Source organism: Dunckerocampus dactyliophorus, chromosome 7 (assembly GCF_027744805.1).
Source record: "Dunckerocampus dactyliophorus isolate RoL2022-P2 chromosome 7, RoL_Ddac_1.1, whole genome shotgun sequence".
Lineage (NCBI taxonomy): Eukaryota > Metazoa > Chordata > Actinopteri > Syngnathiformes > Syngnathidae > Dunckerocampus > Dunckerocampus dactyliophorus.
Window position 1 is genome coordinate 20,004,974 of NC_072825.1, and position 20,918 is coordinate 20,025,891.

Genomic DNA, 20,918 nt, shown 5'->3' on the forward strand with positions numbered 1-20,918 from the left:
AACTCCACACTTTTTTCATCCAGCAGATTCTGCGCGACAAGAACCCCCATCAATTCACAAGACCCTTTATTCCCAGAGTGCAGCAGATGAGGAGGGACTATTGCTGGAGCGCTTTTTGCCTCCTCTGCAGTGTTCTTTTAGTTTGTGAGATCTGCTGCATGAAAATATACTCTGTTGTCCTATTGTACTCTTGTTTGTGTCCTTATTGGTTACAATTTAGACATGTGTATTTCTGCAGTCTGTGTGCTTCTGGGATTACTTTTTTGTGCCCAGTACCGGTGCTCGGCGTGTCCCGGTAGTTGCGAGTGTTTCGCTGTCACGCGTACAGTGAAATGTATCTCTAAGGATCTTCTCACGGTGCCACAAGGTATCCCAGGATATGCAGGGACTGTCATCATCACAGGGAATAATATTGACAAGATTGGACCTCATTCCTTTGCCGAGCTGGAGAATGTTTCCAATGTCATTTTAAGCAACAATGGGTGAGAATGCATGGAATTAATCCATACTCACTGTGGATATGTTAATCGTTGAAGTTGTCTTCACAGGATCACAGAAATGGCTTCCCACAGCTTTTCTGCCCTCATCAACCTGCGCTTCCTGGATCTTAGTGGCAACCAGCTGGCACTCATCCACCCAGAGGCTCTCAGCATCCCTGGCAGTCCTCTGCAGGAGCTCAACCTGAGCCGCTCACTCTACAACTTCACCGCCCTGACGGACCTCACAACAGCTCTTCGATGGGGTGGTCTCCGGGGACTTCTCCGTCTGGACCTCTCTGGGAATCACCTTGGACTTCTTCCACCAGGAATGTTCTCCCACCTTCCCAATCTACAGCAGCTCTTCCTTGCCAACAACTCTCTCATGGCGGTCTACAGCGGAACCTTCTCCGGCATGAACAACTTGGAGGTGCTTGACATGACGCACAACGCCTTCAGGACATTCAGAGAGGATGATCTCAAAGAGTTGGAGAAACTTGGGAACATCCAAATCCTTCTGGGAAACAACCCTTACTCCTGCTCCTGTGAGATCCAGAGTTTTGTTACCTGGTTGAATGAATCGCGGGCTCAGGTAGATGTGGAGGCTGTGAGGTGCGCCTCTCCTAAGCTGGTAACTAATACACGGCTGAGAGGGCTCGGGGTGCGAGCCATCGGATGTGTCATTCCAATCCAAGCAGAGATGACTGACCTCTCCTTACAGACGTCTTACGTCTTCCTGGGGCTGGTGCTGGGCTTTGTGGGCATGATCTTTCTCTTCGTGGTCTACCTCAATCGCAAAGGCATGAAGAGGTGGATTATCGAAATGAGAGACGCGTGTCATGATGTCATGGAGGGTTATCATTACCGTTATGAGATCGACTCAGACCCCCGCTTGGGACACATCTCGGCACACAACGACGGCGGTAGCAGAGCGCGAGAGCATTCAGGATTATCTCTGTCACAGCAGCTGCCCAATGACACTTGCATTGTTCCTGCAGGCACACAAGTCAAAAAGATGAGTGCACCCCCACGTGGAAACTTAAGATCTCCCTCTGAAGCTAGAAGGATTTAAGACAACATGTTGTAGATTAGGATATTTACTGCCAGTAGATTCATTTATGTCTCTGAGCTTGTGCATGTACTGTAGTTATAACAAATAAACCCTTACTTTCAAAGTGCCTTCTTGCTTGGATAGCACTAGAACATTTTTATTTGTATAGTTATGTTACATTTGTAAAAAAAAATATAATGCATATACTTAATTGGAAGCTTGGGTTTGATGGTGAGCTTGGAAAATGTTTCTCTTGAAATTTATTTTTCTGGTTATATGAATTTATCACGCTAAAAGCACGCTAAACAAACATGAGAGCCAATAGAAGAGCTGTATCATAAATGATGCTTTTACTTTGATAAGAATTTAATAACATGTTGATTATTGGGAGCAGCACGGTTGCGTATACGTAGTAAATCTGCCTCCCCATCAAGAGAGCTCACGTCCCAAAAGCATGCATGTTTATGTATCGCAAAGCAAGACTAAACTGAGTGTGAATGGTTGTTTGGCACATTGTCTGTATGCGCCCTGTGATTGACTGGCGACCAGTGCAGGGTGTACCCAGCCTCTTTCCTAAAGTTAGCTAGGATAGGCTCCAGCTCACCCTTGACCCTAATATGCGGTATAGAAACTGGATGGATGGATGTTTATTATTATTGTCGAGTAAATATGCATTGCATCATACTGAGAGCTGTTTTGTTTAACAACGCAAGAGGGGCAACATTTTAAAAGCAGCAACACCACTACAAAATACAATGAGGGTAATAAAGATTACATTAATACCTCCCAGGCATCTTTGTAGAGGGAAATATGCAGGTGTACCTAATGAGTATGAAGAAAATCCTAGTTTTCTCAGTGGCATGATGGCAAGTAAATGATAGCATATATCATCATTGTGTAGCATAGAACTTATTCTGTATATAGTGTTACGAGGCTGTTAAAGCTGCTTACATTAAATGTGTGTTACCCACAAAATGAATAAATCTTTGCTGTTATTTTTCTCGAGCGACTTTTATCGTGAGCACACTTCATTTCACAGCAGGTGAGGAGGGCTTGCTGTTTCCATTTGAAAGTGAGGGTGATTAAGTGCGTCCACAGTGGGGAAAATAGGGCAGGATGAATCTCTTTCTTCGCTACACCTGCTGGCTCGGCTGTATGTGTGAATATGTGTGTATACATCTTTCTAGTTAACTTTTTCCCCCTATTATACTTGTTTTGTATCCCTGCTCCTCCTGCGCATTAATATCCGCCTATTATGACGTCACCACTTACCTGTGGGTGGCTGCCGTGCTAGCAAGGATTAGCCTTAGCCGCAGGTAGTAGCCAAACATTGGGCGACTCTCGACAACACAACAAAGTGCCCTCACAAGGACGCAATTCCTTGATTCCAGTCGGATTTTTCTCCCGTTTTTTCATTCAACTTTTTGGTGAAAGCAAATACATTTTTTGTAAGTTGGAACCCTTTCGTTCATTTTAAGACGTTAGGGGAGAACCTTTTCATTCCTTACGACTTCCGCACTCAAGTCATTTGGGATAGAAATTGACGTGAGCCGCTCACTCTTATGCGGTAAGTGGTCCTCTTTTTTTTTATTCTTGGGGGGTGTTACTCTTCCTGTTGCAAGTTTTGCTCAGCAAGCTTTGAGGGCAAAACAAGTCATTGCATTCACTTTGTTAATGTAATCCAGTGTAACGTGTCGGGAGTAGTCATATCATACTAGCTACATTGCTGTGTGGAGTTTAATTTTTGTATTGTCTCTAAACAATCAGGTCAGAGGGGTTCTGAGCCATGCCTGGCCGCAGCACTGGGCCCCCACCGGCATCCCGCCACCACAAACATCATGGCTCCAGACTAGGGAAGTACAGTCATGCTCCAGCTATACTAAGGGAGAGCACAACTAACCAAGACTCCTACAAGGATCCTCATGGAGAGCATCATCACAACGTCCACTCCCGCTACTCTGAGACCAAACACAGCCGCAAAGCACCCCCACGCAATGGGACCGGAAGGGGTTCAGAGACTATAGGCTTCATTCCTGGCTCCGCAGACAACACGCCCACCGGCAGACATGCCTGTGGCTCCTGTGCCTCTATGGGCTGGAGCGGCTGCAAGGCCCTTATCTGTTGCGTACTGACCTGTGGATTTTATGGCAGCCGAGAGCCTTGCCTGCCTGTTAACGAGAGCTCCACAGACCATCCCCCTAAAGCAAGTAGTGAGCCCCACCCGCCGAATGGCATAGCTGTTACCAACTCCACGCCACTTGAATCCAGCAAGTCCCCTAAATCCTATAAGTTGCCCACAAGTGACAGCTTCCGCTACCCGGATGTGCGTATCGCAGGTCATACTGTGAGGTATCCGGTATCTGCCCCTAAACGGACCCGAACGCCGGGCCGCGGGGAGAGCCAGCGGCCAATCAGCAACACTAGCCTGTTATCCCGTGAGGACTATGACTTGGATGACCTGAGTGACACGGGCACAGATATTGACTCGCTTATCACCAAGAAGCTGCTGGAGCTGTACGCCCTGCACCAGATTGATCAATTGGCCAAGTGCACCTCCGACTCGTCGTTCTCCCGCAAGACCAATGAGATCAGCGAGCTCATATACAGCATCGCTCAGGACTACAACCTGGAGGAGCAGGAGGCCGAGTGCAAGCTGGTGCACGGAGTCATTCGCATCAGCACCCGCAAGGGCAAGAGAAACAAGAGTCATCATTCTGCAGGACAGCGTCCTAATGGGCGGAGTGACGGCACGCTGCCCGACAGCGGCAACGAGACCATGACCAACACCTTCATGAGCAGTGACTGTAAGATTTGCTCGACCTCAAATCCCATCACACATTTGTAGTTGACAGCAAACGACTGTCAACCACCAGACACACATGACCATGAGAGTTATTTATTTGTCCTCCTCTTTTTCCCCGTCTGTAGTTCCAGAGGTGAAAGTGTCGGAGCAGACGCCCTCAGACGAGCTGGCCAGGAAGATGAGGCATTACAGCGGGAGAAGTGAGTTCCACAATGCTTTCTAAAGGTCTCATATTAGTTTTTTTTTCAACTATTTCAAGTCAGAGGTCCTACAGTAGTGTACAGTAATTGGTTCCAGACCCGACTACGATACGAAGTAGGATTCCTTATTTCTAAACGGAATATTTTTGTAGTTAAAGCATAGAAAACCCGTTTACGACCTTCTGAATACAGTTTTTTTGTGAATACATTAGTATATTATTAGTAACATTATTAGAGCCCTCTAGACATGAACTAGCACCCCTATAGTCACCTTTACAGTCGTATTACCCAATATAGTAGACATAAGAGTAAATTAGTCATTTAAGACATGAATTAGACTCATGCTCTTGTGTGTTGCCATTAATGTGTTCTCTACAAGATACAAGATACAAGAGAGTTTTATTGTCATGTGCATAGTAAAACAGCAGTTATACCATGCAATGAAAATCTTATTCTGTTCATTCTCCCAAGAAAAGAAATAAAACTCTAGGGGAGCTGATTGGCAGGCAGACAGACAGGAAATTACTGTGGGGGTTGAGAGTTGCGTTTTAGCTTGGCGTGGTTTACTGCAGCAACATTACCCCGTGTTTTTATTAGGGATTATTGTGCCTGTTGTGAGATCACTGAGAGCTGCATCCCTTTCATTCGTCATTTATATGCATTTAGAATTGTTGTATGCATGTAATACTATAAGAACGTGTTTTGCAGTAACATTTCTCAGTCAACTGCCGATTGACATCATAGACGTGCTGACTTCTGGTTCCGGTTGCCATTTTGTTTTGTTCACTAATAGGATGCTAACAAGAAAGGACATTTAGTGATTAAAAAAAAACAAAAAAAAAACATTAAGAACACAGTTGGAGTCACGCAGTGTGTTAACAACATGACAGTATGTCTGTGTAGGCTCTCAGTCGTACAGGAGTTGTCCATCGAGGAAAAGGCTTCTTGAGACGTCATCTGTACTTCTGTGAAAAAGGTGTCGGACGTTTCGCTCCTCATCCGAAGAGCTTCGTCAGCAAACTAATAAGTGCTGGTAGCTTAGGCCTTAAATACAGTAAGAGTGGGCGGAATTGGTGTACCAATAGGAGGAGGGTGTTGGCACACCAATTCCGCCCACTCTTACTGTATTTAAGGCCTAAGCTACCAGCACTTATTAGTTTGCTGACGAAGCTCTTCGGATGAGGAGCGAAACGTCCGACACCTTTTTCACAGAAGTACAGATGACGTCTCAAGAAGCCTTTTCCTCAACATGACAGTATGTGCGCCATATTATATGTTAACCAGAGAATGCACACAAACCGAGGCAAAATTGTGCCCTAAATTCTGGACGTTAACAAAAAAAACACGCTAACTGGGGCGGATGCTAACCGAGGTTCCACTGTGTTTGTATTTTAGTTCAGTTAGCCATTATTATGCTTGAAAATGCCTAATTTAGGCAAAAAATATGTAACATTTGCTTAAATGTGCATATTTTTTGACCAATAGGCTGTGTTCAACTACAAAACAGCATCATTTATTAATATATATATATTTTTAAATGTGATAGTGAAGCCGCGGAATTTGAACCGAAAAGTGGCAAGCGACGACTGTGTTGGCTAGATTGTGGCCTTGTGTTGGCTGATGCTACAATTTAACAGTCTAAAAAGGCTTTTATAAGTCCTTCTGGGAACACTCCGATTTGTGTGTCTTTCGCTTTAATGATTAGCTTTAATGCTAATGAGCTGTGTTTGTCCAAGCTTGTCGCTGACAGAGTGTGTGGCTCCAAGGAGCGCTATGGTGCACTTTATCCACATTTTACATTTACACTGTAACGCTGTCCTTGTCCAATGTAATACTGTAGATGCCATGTGTCACATACAACAGCGGCGTGAAACAGGAGGACACAAACGTTAGCAACACTAGCATAACTATGTGAGCCACAGTGCTAACATTGTAGTCATATTTTAACATCATACTGTGTTCGCCTCTACACTGAAGAAAAATGAAATGATTAAATGTACTGACAGTTGGCAGAGCTCCAGGCTTCATTTTAAGATGTGTAGCGAAGCCCCTTTTTTTTCTTTTTATTTGTTTTTTTACAAAGCTGTCCTCTGTGAAAACCCAGTACTTCAAAACTTGAGCTCAATAGTGGACCAAACAATTGAAGGAGTTAACTGCTCGTAAACAGGCTCTAAGGATGCACAATACTGTGAGATTGTCATTAAAAAGTCACTTTTGCATAACGGGGGAACTTTTTAAAATAGCAACCGGTCGGCAGGCGACTACTGGGCCGTGAATCATTTGACCCCGGGGCGCAGAGAAAGAATAAAAATGTTTCTTGTCGTTATTTTGTACTTTGATATACAGTATATGAATCTGCAGATGGGCAACTATATCTTCAAAGCAAGGGCTGATTCCCAGGCTAGAAAGTCTACTCTCACTTTAATACAAGGATACTGGATATGCGTGTCATTTTTGTCTCATTACCCCCCTTGGAACTGTCATTCAGGGAAATAATAATAGTAATAATACTGTTATAATAATAAAACAATAATACTGTAACTGCTCCGTGGTACCACTGCCTGCTTTGAGAAACTAGGGGGCGTATTAAGCACTATATGATTAGTGGTTGGACCCACATCCTCATACAGGGATCATGGTATTAAGCTGGAAGCCCTCCTTCCTGCTTCCCAGTAACATAGCACCCAGTAACAGTGAAAGCGCAACATTCCTTCGCGCAGCAATCTTTTCTCTCCGTTTTACAATCTCTTATCGGGTCGGTCACCTTACACCCACCGATCAATCCGTGTCCACGCCTCGAGCTGAGCGTGTCACATGACACCACACGCCGTAGCAGCAGATCAAGTCACATTAAATATATGCCACAAGATGTCCTGTGGTTTATGTCATTTTAGAGACCAACTAGGATTTCAGATGGATTACTGTGCAGCAGCTTGTTGTTTTGTGTCCTGCAAAGACACGGGTGAAAGAACAGGGTGTCCTGTTACATGTCTTTGTGTCTCTGGTACTTTCACACCGCTGCCAAGGATTGTATTGGCTTAAAAAAAAAAAAAAGTGAGAAGATTTTACAAGACACAGGAAAAAAATACATGTAGAATTCTGTCGGGAAAAAATAACAATATTTTCTCACTCTTGATTTTCAAAAGTAACCCAAATTGAAATGACATTATAAGGGGTTTGTATTTGATCAACTATGAAGTACATTTTAAGATTATTTATTTGATATTTACTCCTTACTATAATGATATAGTGAAGTTTGTTTTTCCATATATAAGTCTTTATATAAAGAATAGATGTCTTTTACACCAGTTGTTTTGATGAGCAATCATGAAATGCTAAATAACAAAATCAAAAAAACAGGACAGTTGACAGAAAGGCAATTGAGTGTCTTTACATTAAGCACACGCAATGTTTCTTGGTTCTGATAATCAGATATAAGCAAGCATGTTTACAGTGACACTCAGTCCTGCAAATGTCAGTAAATATTAGGGGATGCAGAGATATTGACATGCTAATTTACCTTGAATTCACTTTCTGAATGTTCTGAACTCCCGTTTCCATACCCTCATTGCTTTTTTTTTTTTTTTATTATTTTATGCGTCTTAAAGCAGTAAAAATGTGCCGTTCCTTGGCGCACTTCACTGGCCATTTTTATGCTAGACTACATACACGCAGTACATTTACTTTAGCATCTTCTTTGTAATATTATTAATTTGTGTCTGTAATTCATAATCCAGTCATTGATTTGCTTACATTGCATCATCCAGAGTAGCCAGACCATTTCCTATGTCACAATAACAGGAGATCCCTACAATGGCGATAAGCCGTGACTAATGGACGCACCCATAAAATGTCCTAAAATGCATTTTCAATTCAGTTGTACCCATTACAAAAGAATCACAGGCATACACTATACAGTATTGCACTTACAAAATGTGGAGTTACACGACATCATGTCTTGTCAAGCATCTTCCTTCTGGAAAGTGTTGAGTGAACTGACTTGTCAGACAGCGCCCTCTGCTGGATTCATAGCTGCAGCACTCTTTTCCCCCTACAAATAGCGCCATCAACCATAAGTGACCTTAAAAAAAAAGAATAATTTACAATACAATTCACAGCAGAGAAAAGAAATCTGGATCTGTAGCAGGGATCTTGTGTGCTTCCATATCCTGTTCTCGGTGTATCATCATGTAGTAGTCCTTAGGGTGGCATTATATATAGAAAAAGACTTTAAAAAGACAAAGAAAAAGCAAAGCACACTTGTGAAGTTAATCCTTTAGATCAGGGGTGTTCAACTCAATCGCACAGGGGCCCTGTGGTTGCGTTTTCAGGTTGGGGCAAAATGCGCATGACAGCTGGTGAATGTGTTTTTATGTGGACAGAATTGTTTTGAAACTTGACTCGTGTGGATGGGCATTTTGTTTTACATCAGCGTGGGGGAAATGGGCTTTTTTTTTTGCGTCCGTTCATTCCTGTTTGAAATTTCTACTTTCCCATAGTCCGCGGGTATACGACTATGCTTGTTTTGGCCACCTCTTCGTCATTCTCTCAATGTTGGGGCAAAGGCTACAGTATTTTATATCAACACAAACACATCACAATCCCTGCGATGTGTAACCCGGAAGAGTTTGCAACTGTGGAATATGAAGATTACGCATTTCCCAGCATGCTTTGCTGTTGTTGAAATGATCACTTTTGACTGTCTTACGCCATTTTAGAGTGTTATTTTGTACAGACAGGTTGTAATAAAAGTTGTTAAAGTGCTGCTATTTTTAGTCGTGTACAGTTCAATTATTTTGACTTTTGGTCTGAATCTGACACCCTTATTAAGAATGGTGAATTTATGAATGTATTCCCATAATATTGTGATTTTTGTAACATTATAACTTTTTTTCCAACCTAATTTCCCTTTGTTGTGCTTGTTTCTCTTTGCATTCTGGCATAAAAACTTTTTTTTTTTCAATATTTCTACTTTATGCTTAAAGTTGCTAAAATGGTAAAATTGTATATTTTTTCCCCTCATAATATTGCAACTTTATTTTTGTAAAAAATAAGAGACTTTTTTCTTGTCAGATTACAACTTCTTGCTTTTAATATTATGACTTTACCCTTCTAATATTTTACTACTTTATTCTCATGAAATGGTCTTTTTTTCCTCAATATTTGCTGTTGTTTTTATTCGTTTTTTTGTTTACAGTAATTGTATTTTCAGAAGGGGCTTATATGGTCTCCGGGCTGCACTTTGGAAAGCCTTACCTTAAAGGTTCCACTGTATTTTCCTGCATGGAAAACTTTACCATATACAGTATTTTTGCGGGGTTTTTTAAATTGATTTATTTATTTTTATATATATATAAATATGTCAGTCTTGTCCCCCCTAGCACACAGTCAAACAGTGAAAAGACTACTCAGGAATGTGTATACGTGTAGTACACAGTCAGTACTTGCCAGAAATTCCTACAGTTCCTTTAACGCTGCTCCTCATGGTATAGCCTCCCTGGCCGGTTTGTTTGAGTTCTTTATCTCAGTGCATGTCCACTTTCTCCCCATGAATAGAGGAAACGTATTTTCATGTTGTTTGAAAGATGAGCTAATCCCATGTCTCTCTTTCAGCATATTCATCCAGCACCGCCATGGCCTATTCCCCCTACCAGCATGACACAGAGACAGACTCGTCAGGTGCTCCCCTGCTGCTTCTCTGAAGGCCAAAACGGTCACGTTCGGGTTATCCTTCATCCCTGCTTTCATTTATGCTGTTACTGAGTGCTGGCTGGCTCATTTTAGTGCTGCTACTGTTACAAGCTATTATGGTGTCATCGCCCTCTCTCCAGTCAACACTTTTTATATACGAAGAGAGAGCGCATTCATTTTTATACTACGTATTTGTAAAGTGCTTGGAGTGGCATTGTCATGTTAAAAGAGTGCTTGTGTACACTCCAGGTAGCTTTGGCAGTCAGACTGCAGGAATGTTATGGAAGCAATTGTGCAGGTTTTGTCAGGGCTCATTGACTCAGGCCTTTTTAATGCTCCTGAATTATGTTTTGAGCTGATACTCCTTTGTTTTTAAGCCATATTTCCTGCCAGGTGTGTATATATATATATATATACATGCATATACCGGGTGTCCCAAAAAAAATACACACTTTAAATAATTGTAAACTAGGTGTTTATCATAATTTGTTAAATTCTCCAAGTGTAAAACAATTTACAAACATTATTTTATTGTTTTGTCACCGACTGTTCTCAAACTGACTGAATCACAAACATCACGAAACAATTCCCTTGGTTTTTGCGTGCATTCACGTTCAACGACTGCGCTCAGACTTTGGCGTTTAGGTACACCCATAAAAAAAAAAAAGAAGTCTCGTAGAGTGAGGTCTGATGAACGCGGAGGGTATTCAACGAAACCCCTCCGTCCAATCCACCTGTTTGGAAGGATTTAACATCGCGATAGTAGTGTGGACGTGCTCCATCTTCCTGAAAATAAAACCCCTCATCTTCTCTAATACGTTGTATGACAGCAAGTGTATACGTTATTTTGGGACACCCTGTGTATATACAGTAGTTAAATTACTCCCTGGGTTGTTAAACCACATGTGGCATTTGGACTTTTTTTTTTTTTAATGAATTAAGCGGTGAGCACTGTTTTGGACAGAATAGTTACTGCTTGTGTTGTTCCATGTTAGTTCAATAAAGATGTATATTTTTATTTGATTGTTTGCATTTGTGTATTAAGATGCATATAATAGTTGTACATATTGTACAGTTTGTGCAGCTTATGCAGTATTAGTGTTATTATGTAAAATAATCGCTGCACTCGACGAGTTTGTTTGGCCTCTATCGAGCACAATGTCCAACCAACCAACCAGAACTGAGCAGTGATCACAACAATATCAGCATTAAAGTGAGCACAACGCTTTTCATCCAAATGTGCATTATAATTGCATTGCATTGCATTCTGAATACAGAAGGAACTTCCAAAATAATATTGTATGGCAGCTGTGAGGAACCTACAGCTTGCTGTGCAATTAAAAAAAGAAAACTTGGTTTCAAAGGGTGCTCTAATATGATAATATATGTAACTACAAAATGAATGCTATTATTTTACACGTAATGATTGCGTACATGTTTTCTTATTGGAAGCATCATGATGACTGTTATTTCCTAGCCCTGTCTCTTAAGGTTACTTTCCCTCTTTAGCACATGCACTGTTATTGTTATCACCCTGAGGTGACCGTGATGATGTGCAAAGGCAGGGTTTTTCCATGTCAAAAGCAGGAACTTGTTCGGCCGGTTCTAGCAAATAGGAAATAAAATCCTGGGGTTTGTCTTTTGCAGTGTAGAAACCAGATTTTTGTGGATTTGGTCAAAAATGCCAAAGAAATTGATATGAAACGGCTATAATAAGAGATGATATAATCTCTGTTGTTGGAAGTGAAATGAGACATTTTGTCTTGTGCTCCCGGTGGAAGAACATTTGCCTCTGACCCAAAACATTTGCAGAGATTGTGCCGTTTCGAAAAGGCAGCACATCCAGCAGTGTGTTGTTGTTTTTTCTTTTTAGCTCTGCCAAAGTTTGTCATGACTTGCTTCTGCGTGTGTTTGTTGCACGCATCCCGTGTAACCCCGTTTCCTGCGCCTCTGTGCCAGCACATTCCTGTTTTACCTGTATGAGGTGTCAGGTAAAACGCTCACAGTTTCACAATGAACATACCACGAGCGTGAGGGCTTGCCGTCTACCAAATGTAGTACAACGCAATGTCACCGCATCTTCCTCTTTGCACTTTAAAGTAGTCTTGCATGTAACGTGGAGGCCTCAATGCTACAAATCCTGTTTATTGTCAAGCCTCTTGGAGAAACATCATTGACACGTTTTTCCATTAGAGGGAGACAAATGACCACAAGCAGGTTACATGAATAATAAGAATAACAAACGAAACACAGTTATCAGTGTGGTTAGCTATTGTATCTTGTATATAATCTTTTATCCAACTCAAAAATGACTCATGCAATGCCACATTTTCAATCAAAGTACATTTTTATCTGTTTTTAATGGCTATTCTTGAGCTGCAAGTGACAGAGGAAAGTAAAAAAAAAGACTGTAAGATGTTATATTAAACAATATTAATTAAAAGAAAACAACAAAACGAGTTCCATGTCCCAAATTATTTATACACATTCTAACTGCACATATCCATAAAAGAAAAGCTACAATGCTGTACTGTAGGTCAGAGATGTCCAATGTCCGGCCCTTGAGCCATTTTTGGCCCAGAGCTTGTTTTTTTTTTGTTGTCCCGCATCACATTTTGGAAATAAAATTCAACACGGCCCGCATCATCACCAACAACAAATAATAACACAAAGCTTTGTCATTAAATATGCCTCACTTTTTTCAAACTTTTCTTCAGAATTATTTATAAAAAAATGTTTTCTCACTCACCCAGGCGGTATCTCCTTCAAACTCAGGTCCTCTACCAGAGGCCTGGGAGCTTGATGGGTCTGCGCAGGATCTTAGCTGATCCCAGTACCGCGCTTTTCTGGACGGAGATGTCAGATGTTGTTCCTGGTATCTGCTGGAGCCATCCACCTAGCTTGGGAGTGACTGCCCCCAATCACTACTGGCACCACGACTGCCTTCACACCCCACATTTTCTCTAGTTCTCCCTTCAGCCTTCAGCTTTTCATGTTCCGTCTTCCGAATGTTGCTATCATTTGGGATTGCTACATTGATCACCGCCGCTCTCTTCTGACACCACTGTGTCAGGCTGGTTGGCCATCACCAGTTTCTCAGTCTGGATTTGGAAGTCCCCACATGATCTTGGTCTGGTTGTTCTCCATATACAGTGGTGTGAAAAAGTGTTTGCCCCCTTCCTGGTTTATTATTTTGTTTGCATGTTTGTCACACTTAAATGTTTCAGATCATCAAATTTAAATATTAGACAAAACGCAGTTTTTAAATGAAACTTCTTATTATTTACAAAGAAAAAAACATCCAAACCTGCATGGCCCTGTGTGAAAAAGTGATTTCCCCCTAAACCTAATACCTGGTTGGGCCACCCTTAGCAGCAACAACTGCAATCAAGCGTTTGTGATAACTTGCAATGAGTCTCTTACAGCGCTGTGGAGGAATTTTGGCCCACTCATCTTTGCAGAATTGTTGTAATTCAGTCACATTGGAGGGTTTTCCAGCATGAACCGCCTTTTTAAGGTCATGCCACAGCATCTCAATAGGATTCAGGTCAGGACTTTGACAAGGCCACTCCAAGGTCTTTGATTTTGTTTTTCTTCAGCCATTCAGGGGTGGACTTGCTGGTGTGTTTTGGATCATTGTCCTGCTGCAGAACCCAATCACTTTTTCACACAGGACAATGTAGGTTTGGATTTTTTCTCTCTTAATGATGAAAAGTTTCATTTAAAAACTGCATTTTGTATTGAGTTGTGTTGTCACTGACTAATATTTACATTTGTTTGATGATGTGAAACATTTAAGTGTGACAAACAGGCAAAAAAAAAAAAATCAGGAAGGGGGCAAACACTTTTTCACACCACTTTATATATCACAGTGGGGTGGGAGGGTAGCTCCTGCCTAGGGTCCAGGGATCTTGGGCTCAAAAAAGTTGGTGACCACTGGCTTGGGATATGTTGACCTACATTGTTTTGATTTTAGCGTGTTCGCTAAAGAAAAGGGAAGAACATCACATCAAAGCAAATAGTCTTATTTCAAAAGGCAGAGCTTAGGAATTTGAGTCATGTAGAAAAATAGATTTATTTATGTTGTTCTGTAAATGCAGACAAATATAATTTACAACAAAGCAAACATAATATTACCTCAACATTAAAGCACATCACCGACTCTCTCTGCAAGGCCACATCTTTCCTGGGATGCTTTTCAAGTGTGCTCATTCACACGTTTTGTTGCGTTGATGTGAAAACAATTTCGCTCCGTTCTGTTTGATGAAGTCCACGTCTACCTGCAGAAGAGCATCTCCACCAGGAGCTCCAGCAGGTCAGCTTGGCCAATCACAGGCCGGAATAACAGTTCTGTGACGAGGCTGGGTGTAATGCTCTGCAGCATGGAGGCTGTGAGGAGGATTCGGGCAAAACGCTCCTGGCGCTCAGGGTGCAGGAGCTGGACGACTTCGCTCAAGGCGTGCTGGGCCTCCTGTTGCAGTCCCTCGATGAACAGAGACGCCTTTAGATCTGGAACGTCTGTTGGATGCAAGACATGATGATGGGTCTAGCAGACACAGTAAAGCATGTGTTGTGGTGTGGCCACGCGTACCTGGATTAAATATGGTTGTTCCTTTGAGGTAAGCATACTCCTTTGGGCTCAAATCTAAGCTCCAAAACTTTTTGAGGCAGGATTTCAGTTTGCCAACACCAGCCATGGTGGGCTGCTCCCAATCCATCTCAGGACCCCCGTCACGCCGCAGAAGAATCTTTTTCAGCATGCTGTCAGCCGGAACGTCCGTCACCTCGAAGTCCACATGCTCCTGCGCCAGGCCCAAGATAAAGAGTGGCGCCCAGCAGCTTTTGAGAAGCAAGAACTGGTCGTTGGGTGGAAGCTGGTTAAAAGCAGGTAAATTCTTCATGAAATGGACGGTTTTGACCAGGACCGCTGAGGCTTCTTTGCAAATTTCCGACGGCCTTTTCAAGCACACTGTTCGACGAAGCTCGCAGTTGCATCGGTGAGGTATCGAATGATAGCTGAAGTTGTTTGAGCTTGGGCTGCTGTTATCCAGTTGGCTGAGAATGTTGAAGAGGATAGGATTTAACAGTCTGACGCTGCCGACAGAACAGTGACATTGGTTATCCATCACAGAGAGGTTTTCTTAGTGAACTTGTGAGGATACTAGAGCTCTCACTGCCTCTCCTGTCTCTATTTATAAGGCAAAGCCACCCAGCTAGGTGGACCTTGACTTGTCAATACACTCTCTGTGAAAAACAACCATGCGCTCCGCCAGGTGACTGATGGAATAACCCTGGGAAACTGATAAGCTTTTCTCAATGAAAATGAGCTGGTGGAGTAATGTCTGGATATCGAGAGGGCTGGGCCTTATCTTTGGGACGGTGTCATTAACCCAGGCAGTACCAAGCTACCAAGGACTGCAAAGGTCTGTGCCCCCCGTTCACTGCCAGCTCACACTTGCAGAGCTGGAGAGGCCAAAGCAGAGCGACGGGGCATTGACCTAGAAGTGAGGCACTCCTGGTGATGTCATTTGGAAATCCACAAACCCACTTTCCTATCCTAACCTCTATTTTGAAAGATCTTTTCATTTAAAACCTCAAACATATTTTTCTACAGCACAATGGCATCAAAGAAAGGAGGTTCTGAAAATGTCCGTTTGAGTCTTCCTGTGTGGCATTTGCAAGTTCTGTCCCTCCGGTGCTTGCGTTGATTCCAAAAACATTAACCATCCATATTTTCTAGACTGCTATCCTGTTAAGGGTCTAGGGACGCTGGAGCCTATCCCACCTGACTTTGGGAAAAAGCCTGAGACGCTCGCATCTTCTTCCGCTGTGGAACACATACGTGAACAAGATGGCCCGCGGCGCTCCGTCGCGGAAGCAGAGTGGCATTACCGCGAGTGTGTTTATCACATACACGTGAACGTGCAGGCGACTGTGCGCAGGGATACGGTGAGAGACCAACGTAACGCCCAGCGTTTTGAGAGGTCCGATTTTTTTTTGAAGGCATTTTTGTGATGCAAATGTCGTACTCTTTCGAAAGCATATTGATTTGAGAAGCCAAACTCTTTATTTAAACGTCCGCAGCAACTAACTACGTTCTTCATCACCAAAATCTGACCAGAACTGGATTTAGGAGACCAAGTGGGGGGTAAGTCACTGTTGCTGGACTACACTGCTGATGGGGATGGCATACAACTTCATGTCAAAAACTCAGAACTATCCTGTTTAAAGACAAACTGTATGAGTTGTTTAGAAGTTTAATAACAAACATTTTTAATGAAATGTCAACATTTCAATTTTTTTTCCCCTCGACTGGGAAGGACGTGTATGGCAGGAGCTCTGTCGAAGATACTGGAAATTGGAACTATTTCTGTGCTTTCCTGACTACACTTCATGAACACAAGCTCAGCACTGCTTGCTGAATCCCCCAACTTTAACTTGGATAGGCGAGACGTACGCATTCCTTGACATAAACCAGTTACAAGTGTCGATACCTGCTCGCAAGTCAAGCTAACTGGCTAAATGCTGAAGTTCAAAGCGGTTGCCTTAGCAACAATGCCAAACACAAAGCAAAATGATACTGGATCTGGATTTAGGGACTCAAAATCAGAAATAAGGTCAGTCAGGCTGTCGGACAAAAAAACAACTCCAGGATTCGAGGATTTTCTGAAGAAGAAGATGCCAGAGATGACTCTATTACAAATAATGATGTCAATAATGGTGTCACAAACATTATGGAAGAAAATAGAGCACAGAGCAAGGCTATCAAAGCACTAAGAAAAGAAGTCAAGGAGTTGCAAGATGAAAATGCAGACTTGAGCGCTGCTCTTAAGGAGGTTAAAAACCCTATAGAAGATATCAAGGCTCTGCAGGATGATATCAGTGCATTAATGGAAGACAACGCTGCCTTGCGTGCTGCTCTTAAGGAGGTTAAAGACCCTACGGAAGAAAACAAAGCATTATGATATTATTATTATGATATCAACATTCTACAGGATGACATCAAGGCACTATTGAAGGATAACGCTGTCTTTCGCACCACCCTTGAGGAAGAGAAAGAAGCAAAGGAAAATATCACTAAGCAAATGAAAAACTTCATTGACGAGATGGATCAGAAAGCACGAAGGAATGATGTGGTCCTCACAGGCCGCCAAATTACACCCAGGTCAAGAGATGTTCCTTCAATACAGCAACAGACTGCTAACTTCCTACAATCGAAGGAGGTGGATGTAGATATCGACAGCATCGACACTTGCATCCCACTATATGGCAGAAACAAAACCACACCCGTCATCATTAAGTTCACCAGCAGGGAATTCAAAACCGCACTGCTGAAACAGGGAAAGAAGCTGAGAGGCGCAAGCGTCTACATGAATGAGCATCTGACAAAACACAACATTGACATCGCCAAGAAAGCACGAGACTTGAGGAAGCAGGAAAAGATACAAAGCACTTGGAGCACCAAAGGTAAAATCTACATCAAGCTAAATGGAGGTCCAAATATATCAAATATATCAACGATCTGGATAAATATTAAAGATCATATTACCAAGACAATAACCTGCAAGAAAGAACCATGCAGCTAGAAGGATTACATCAGTAACAATGACCTCGACATAATTGTTGCAAGGGCTATTATATGTTTGTGTGTGTTTGTATGTATACATACTGTATGTATGCATTAGCAATGGATGTGATACAAAGAGGGGGTAGGATTAAATAAGCTCTGCTTCTTCCTACTCCTTTTCGGACATGTGGAACTGTGACTTGTAACATGAAGCATTCAATTACACTGTATGCATGTTCGAAATAAATTAAACCATAACCATAACCACCATAACCAACTGTTGGCATGCATTTTGCCAAAAAAGTTGACAATAATGCTTAAATATCATTTTTTAAATCTACTTAAAATACAACTAATGTAACGTCCATGAGTTCACGACCCTAAAACCAACAAACCGTCATTGCATACGGTACTTGCTTGTTCTGTGGGAGGGAGGGGGGGGAAATAAATCAATAAAATTTAAGGAATTTCCATTTATGTGGCCTGTGTCAGGCTGTGCGGCGTCCCAAGTGTCATTAATGTAAGTATAGGCCACTTTGTTATGATGGCAGTGCCTGGCACGGAGGCTTGACACTGATAAGTCGATGACGTTGATTGTTGCAAATAAACAAACAGCACAATCTGAGTGAGTCATTTTATATTCCCTACTGTTGCCTCGTTTTCTTTCGCCTACTCTACAGTTACAGTTTCACAGATGACAATAGAGCAGCTATATTTAATTTGAAATTTGAGTTTCAACGCTTTGGAGTCAAGGTCAGTTCAAAATGTTAATATGCGCAGTTAAAAGATTAAATACCAGTGGCCGGATATTTGCTTAACTTCATTTTTAAAGAATCATATCACATCATATTGCTGAATCATAACAAGCACACACACGGGTGGCATTGGTAATAATGAAGAAAAAAAAACAGCTTGAAATGTAAAAACACGATGTTGTGGCAAAGAGCGTGTTTCATGGGTGAAATGCCCGATAATACACTTCGGCAGCCATCAGTCTTCGTGAAGCATGTGGACAATTGTAAACGTGATAAGACTCTTGTTTATAGCGGTTAGGAGCAGGCAGAGACCGACACGGAGGACAGACTCTTATCGTCTTCGAGGCTGTAAAGTTGAAATAAAAATGTCCTTCATTCCTTAAGTGGAGCAACCGCTGAATTCAGTGATCAAGGAAGTGAAAATAACCATGGCTAAATTATGCAATGCTGAATGTCCTTAAGAAAGAATACGAGAATGAACTTGTTAATCACGAAAAAGTGATTCCAAACAAGAAGTGAGGCAATCATTTTACACATAAGGATATCTATATATCTATATCTATCTATCTATCTATCTATATATATATATATATATATAACATAACGCATGCTGTAATGTTTTTCATTGGCGTTATACTGTCATTTCCTAATTTTCTCAGGTTAATGAACTCTCGTGAACGCCATGTCTGGAACTTGACACGTGACCTTGGCCTACTGTTAATGTATCAAAGGGTCATTCAGTCAAAGGTGAGAGCTGTTCTCCACCAGCATTTCTGTCTTTGGCAAAAAAAAAAGACATTTGATCCGCCAAGCGCAGCGTAGACGTTATGTTGTTTATCTACCTGTCTGTGTTCGTAATAACTTGAAAAGCTATGAATGTTTTCAGGAATTGCCGGAAATGGGATATGGAAGAGCTGATTAAATTTTGGGGGTGATCCAAATTTCAAAATTTTCCCCAAAAGTCCCCCTTTTCCCTACAGTTAATGATTATTATTCCACTGCCACATTTCTCAACCGATTCAAGCCACTCCAACATCAAACTGTTGAACATGTTCAGGACATTCAGGCTACATCTATTTATACTGAAAAAAATGTATAAATGTTCCTATAATTCACACTTTTCCGTAAAACTGCTATTGTCTACTCCTCCTTCCACATTTCTCATTCAACAAAATCAGGACATTAATTCACGCTATTTACCACACCACAAAAATTCCCACATTTTTTCTTCCAGAATGCAAAATGCCTTTGATCAAAACAGTTTGAACTACTTCCACATTTCTCAAACGATTCAGACCGTTCCAACATCAAAGCATTCAACTAGAGAAATATTGAACATGTCCAAATTGGGGCTATTTAGTATGAACACCATTAACACCATTATCCTCACAGTACATGTTGGAATTCATGTTTCCATCAATGAACATCCCCCCGATTATGACTCCACCGCCACCAAATTAGCATTGTTTGGCCTCAGGGTGAGTCTCTTCTCTTCAGGCCTCTTGGGCTTTTGCCATCGTAATTAAAACCACTTTTGGTTTTGTAGCTATTTCTTTGTTTGGTACCCTTCAGGACTATATTTGGACTTCTAGGAGCAGTGGTTATGTCTAATGCAAAAAAAAGAGGTGTAGATGGTGTAACCGGTTCGCAGTGATGTCAGGGTCCAGACACATGAGTACAGTTTTACTGCCTGTTACTATCAAACACTGAGGTGAAGGCCAACTGGAGAGTTAGCCTCTGGGTTAATGACCTCAGATAGAATACATTTCTTGGTCGTCTCTGAGAGACAAAGGAAAAAAGAGCAATTCATATTAATATACAATGGATCACTTTACAACACATAAAAAATCCTATTTATCTTATATTTGGTATTGCTTTAATGCTATTTAAAAGATAACGTGATTAACAATTTCACTATATAGGGCAACCTGAATATTAGACACAAGCAAAGTACATTTAATAGATTTTCATTGATGCTCTTATCGATCGGACACCGATCAATATCGAACGATTTCCGTAAAAAACACTTGATCGGCAAATGCCGACAAATGCCGTTCTAAGGCGATCACAAAAAACGATCTGTGTCACGTAAGGTTCAAAGCTAGTCTGTAAAATCTCATGGATTCCGTTTGACAATTTGACACAGGCGACACCAATCGATGCCAGCGTGTTTGATCACTCCATTATCATACCTACTGCCGTTCAATTTATCCTGTATCTTTGTTGACACGCTTTGCCTTGCTGTCAGTGGCAGCGGGTAGCCAGCTCGCTAGCAAGAAGTATCCGCCTAGCTTCTGGTCTTCGGACTCCAAATGTGACATTTTACAACAGTGACATTTTGTTTTTAAAACAAACAAGCAATGCGGTTAGTTCGG

At 41.8% G+C, this 20,918-nt stretch overlaps 3 protein-coding genes across 3 annotated transcripts; 2 read left to right on the top strand and 1 right to left on the bottom strand.

Annotated features, from left to right (window-relative positions):
* Positions 1–216: 216 nt before the first annotated feature.
* LOC129185554 (trophoblast glycoprotein-like) lies at positions 217–2,644 on the top strand. Its single transcript, XM_054782775.1, has 2 exons — positions 217–482; positions 549–2,644. The coding sequence occupies exons 1-2, from the start codon at positions 223–225 to the stop codon at positions 1,546–1,548; spliced, it is 1,260 nt and encodes a 419-aa protein (XP_054638750.1). The 5' UTR covers positions 217–222; the 3' UTR covers positions 1,549–2,644.
* Positions 2,645–2,825: 181 nt separating this feature from the next.
* Positions 2,826–12,638, top strand: kdf1a (keratinocyte differentiation factor 1a). Its single transcript, XM_054782776.1, has 4 exons — positions 2,826–3,094; positions 3,295–4,331; positions 4,456–4,530; positions 10,144–12,638. The coding sequence occupies exons 2-4, from the start codon at positions 3,314–3,316 to the stop codon at positions 10,230–10,232; spliced, it is 1,182 nt and encodes a 393-aa protein (XP_054638751.1). The 5' UTR covers positions 2,826–3,094; positions 3,295–3,313; the 3' UTR covers positions 10,233–12,638.
* A 1,697-nt stretch (positions 12,639–14,335) lies between these two features.
* Positions 14,336–15,402, bottom strand: nr0b2a (nuclear receptor subfamily 0, group B, member 2a). The gene is made up of 2 exons (XM_054781993.1): positions 14,813–15,402; positions 14,336–14,739 (listed from the first exon to the last, which is right to left on the bottom strand). Exons 1-2 carry the CDS (start codon positions 15,345–15,347, stop codon positions 14,498–14,500), a joined length of 777 nt encoding a protein of 258 aa, XP_054637968.1. The 5' UTR covers positions 15,348–15,402; the 3' UTR covers positions 14,336–14,497.
* Between the last annotated feature and the right edge of the window lie 5,516 nt (positions 15,403–20,918).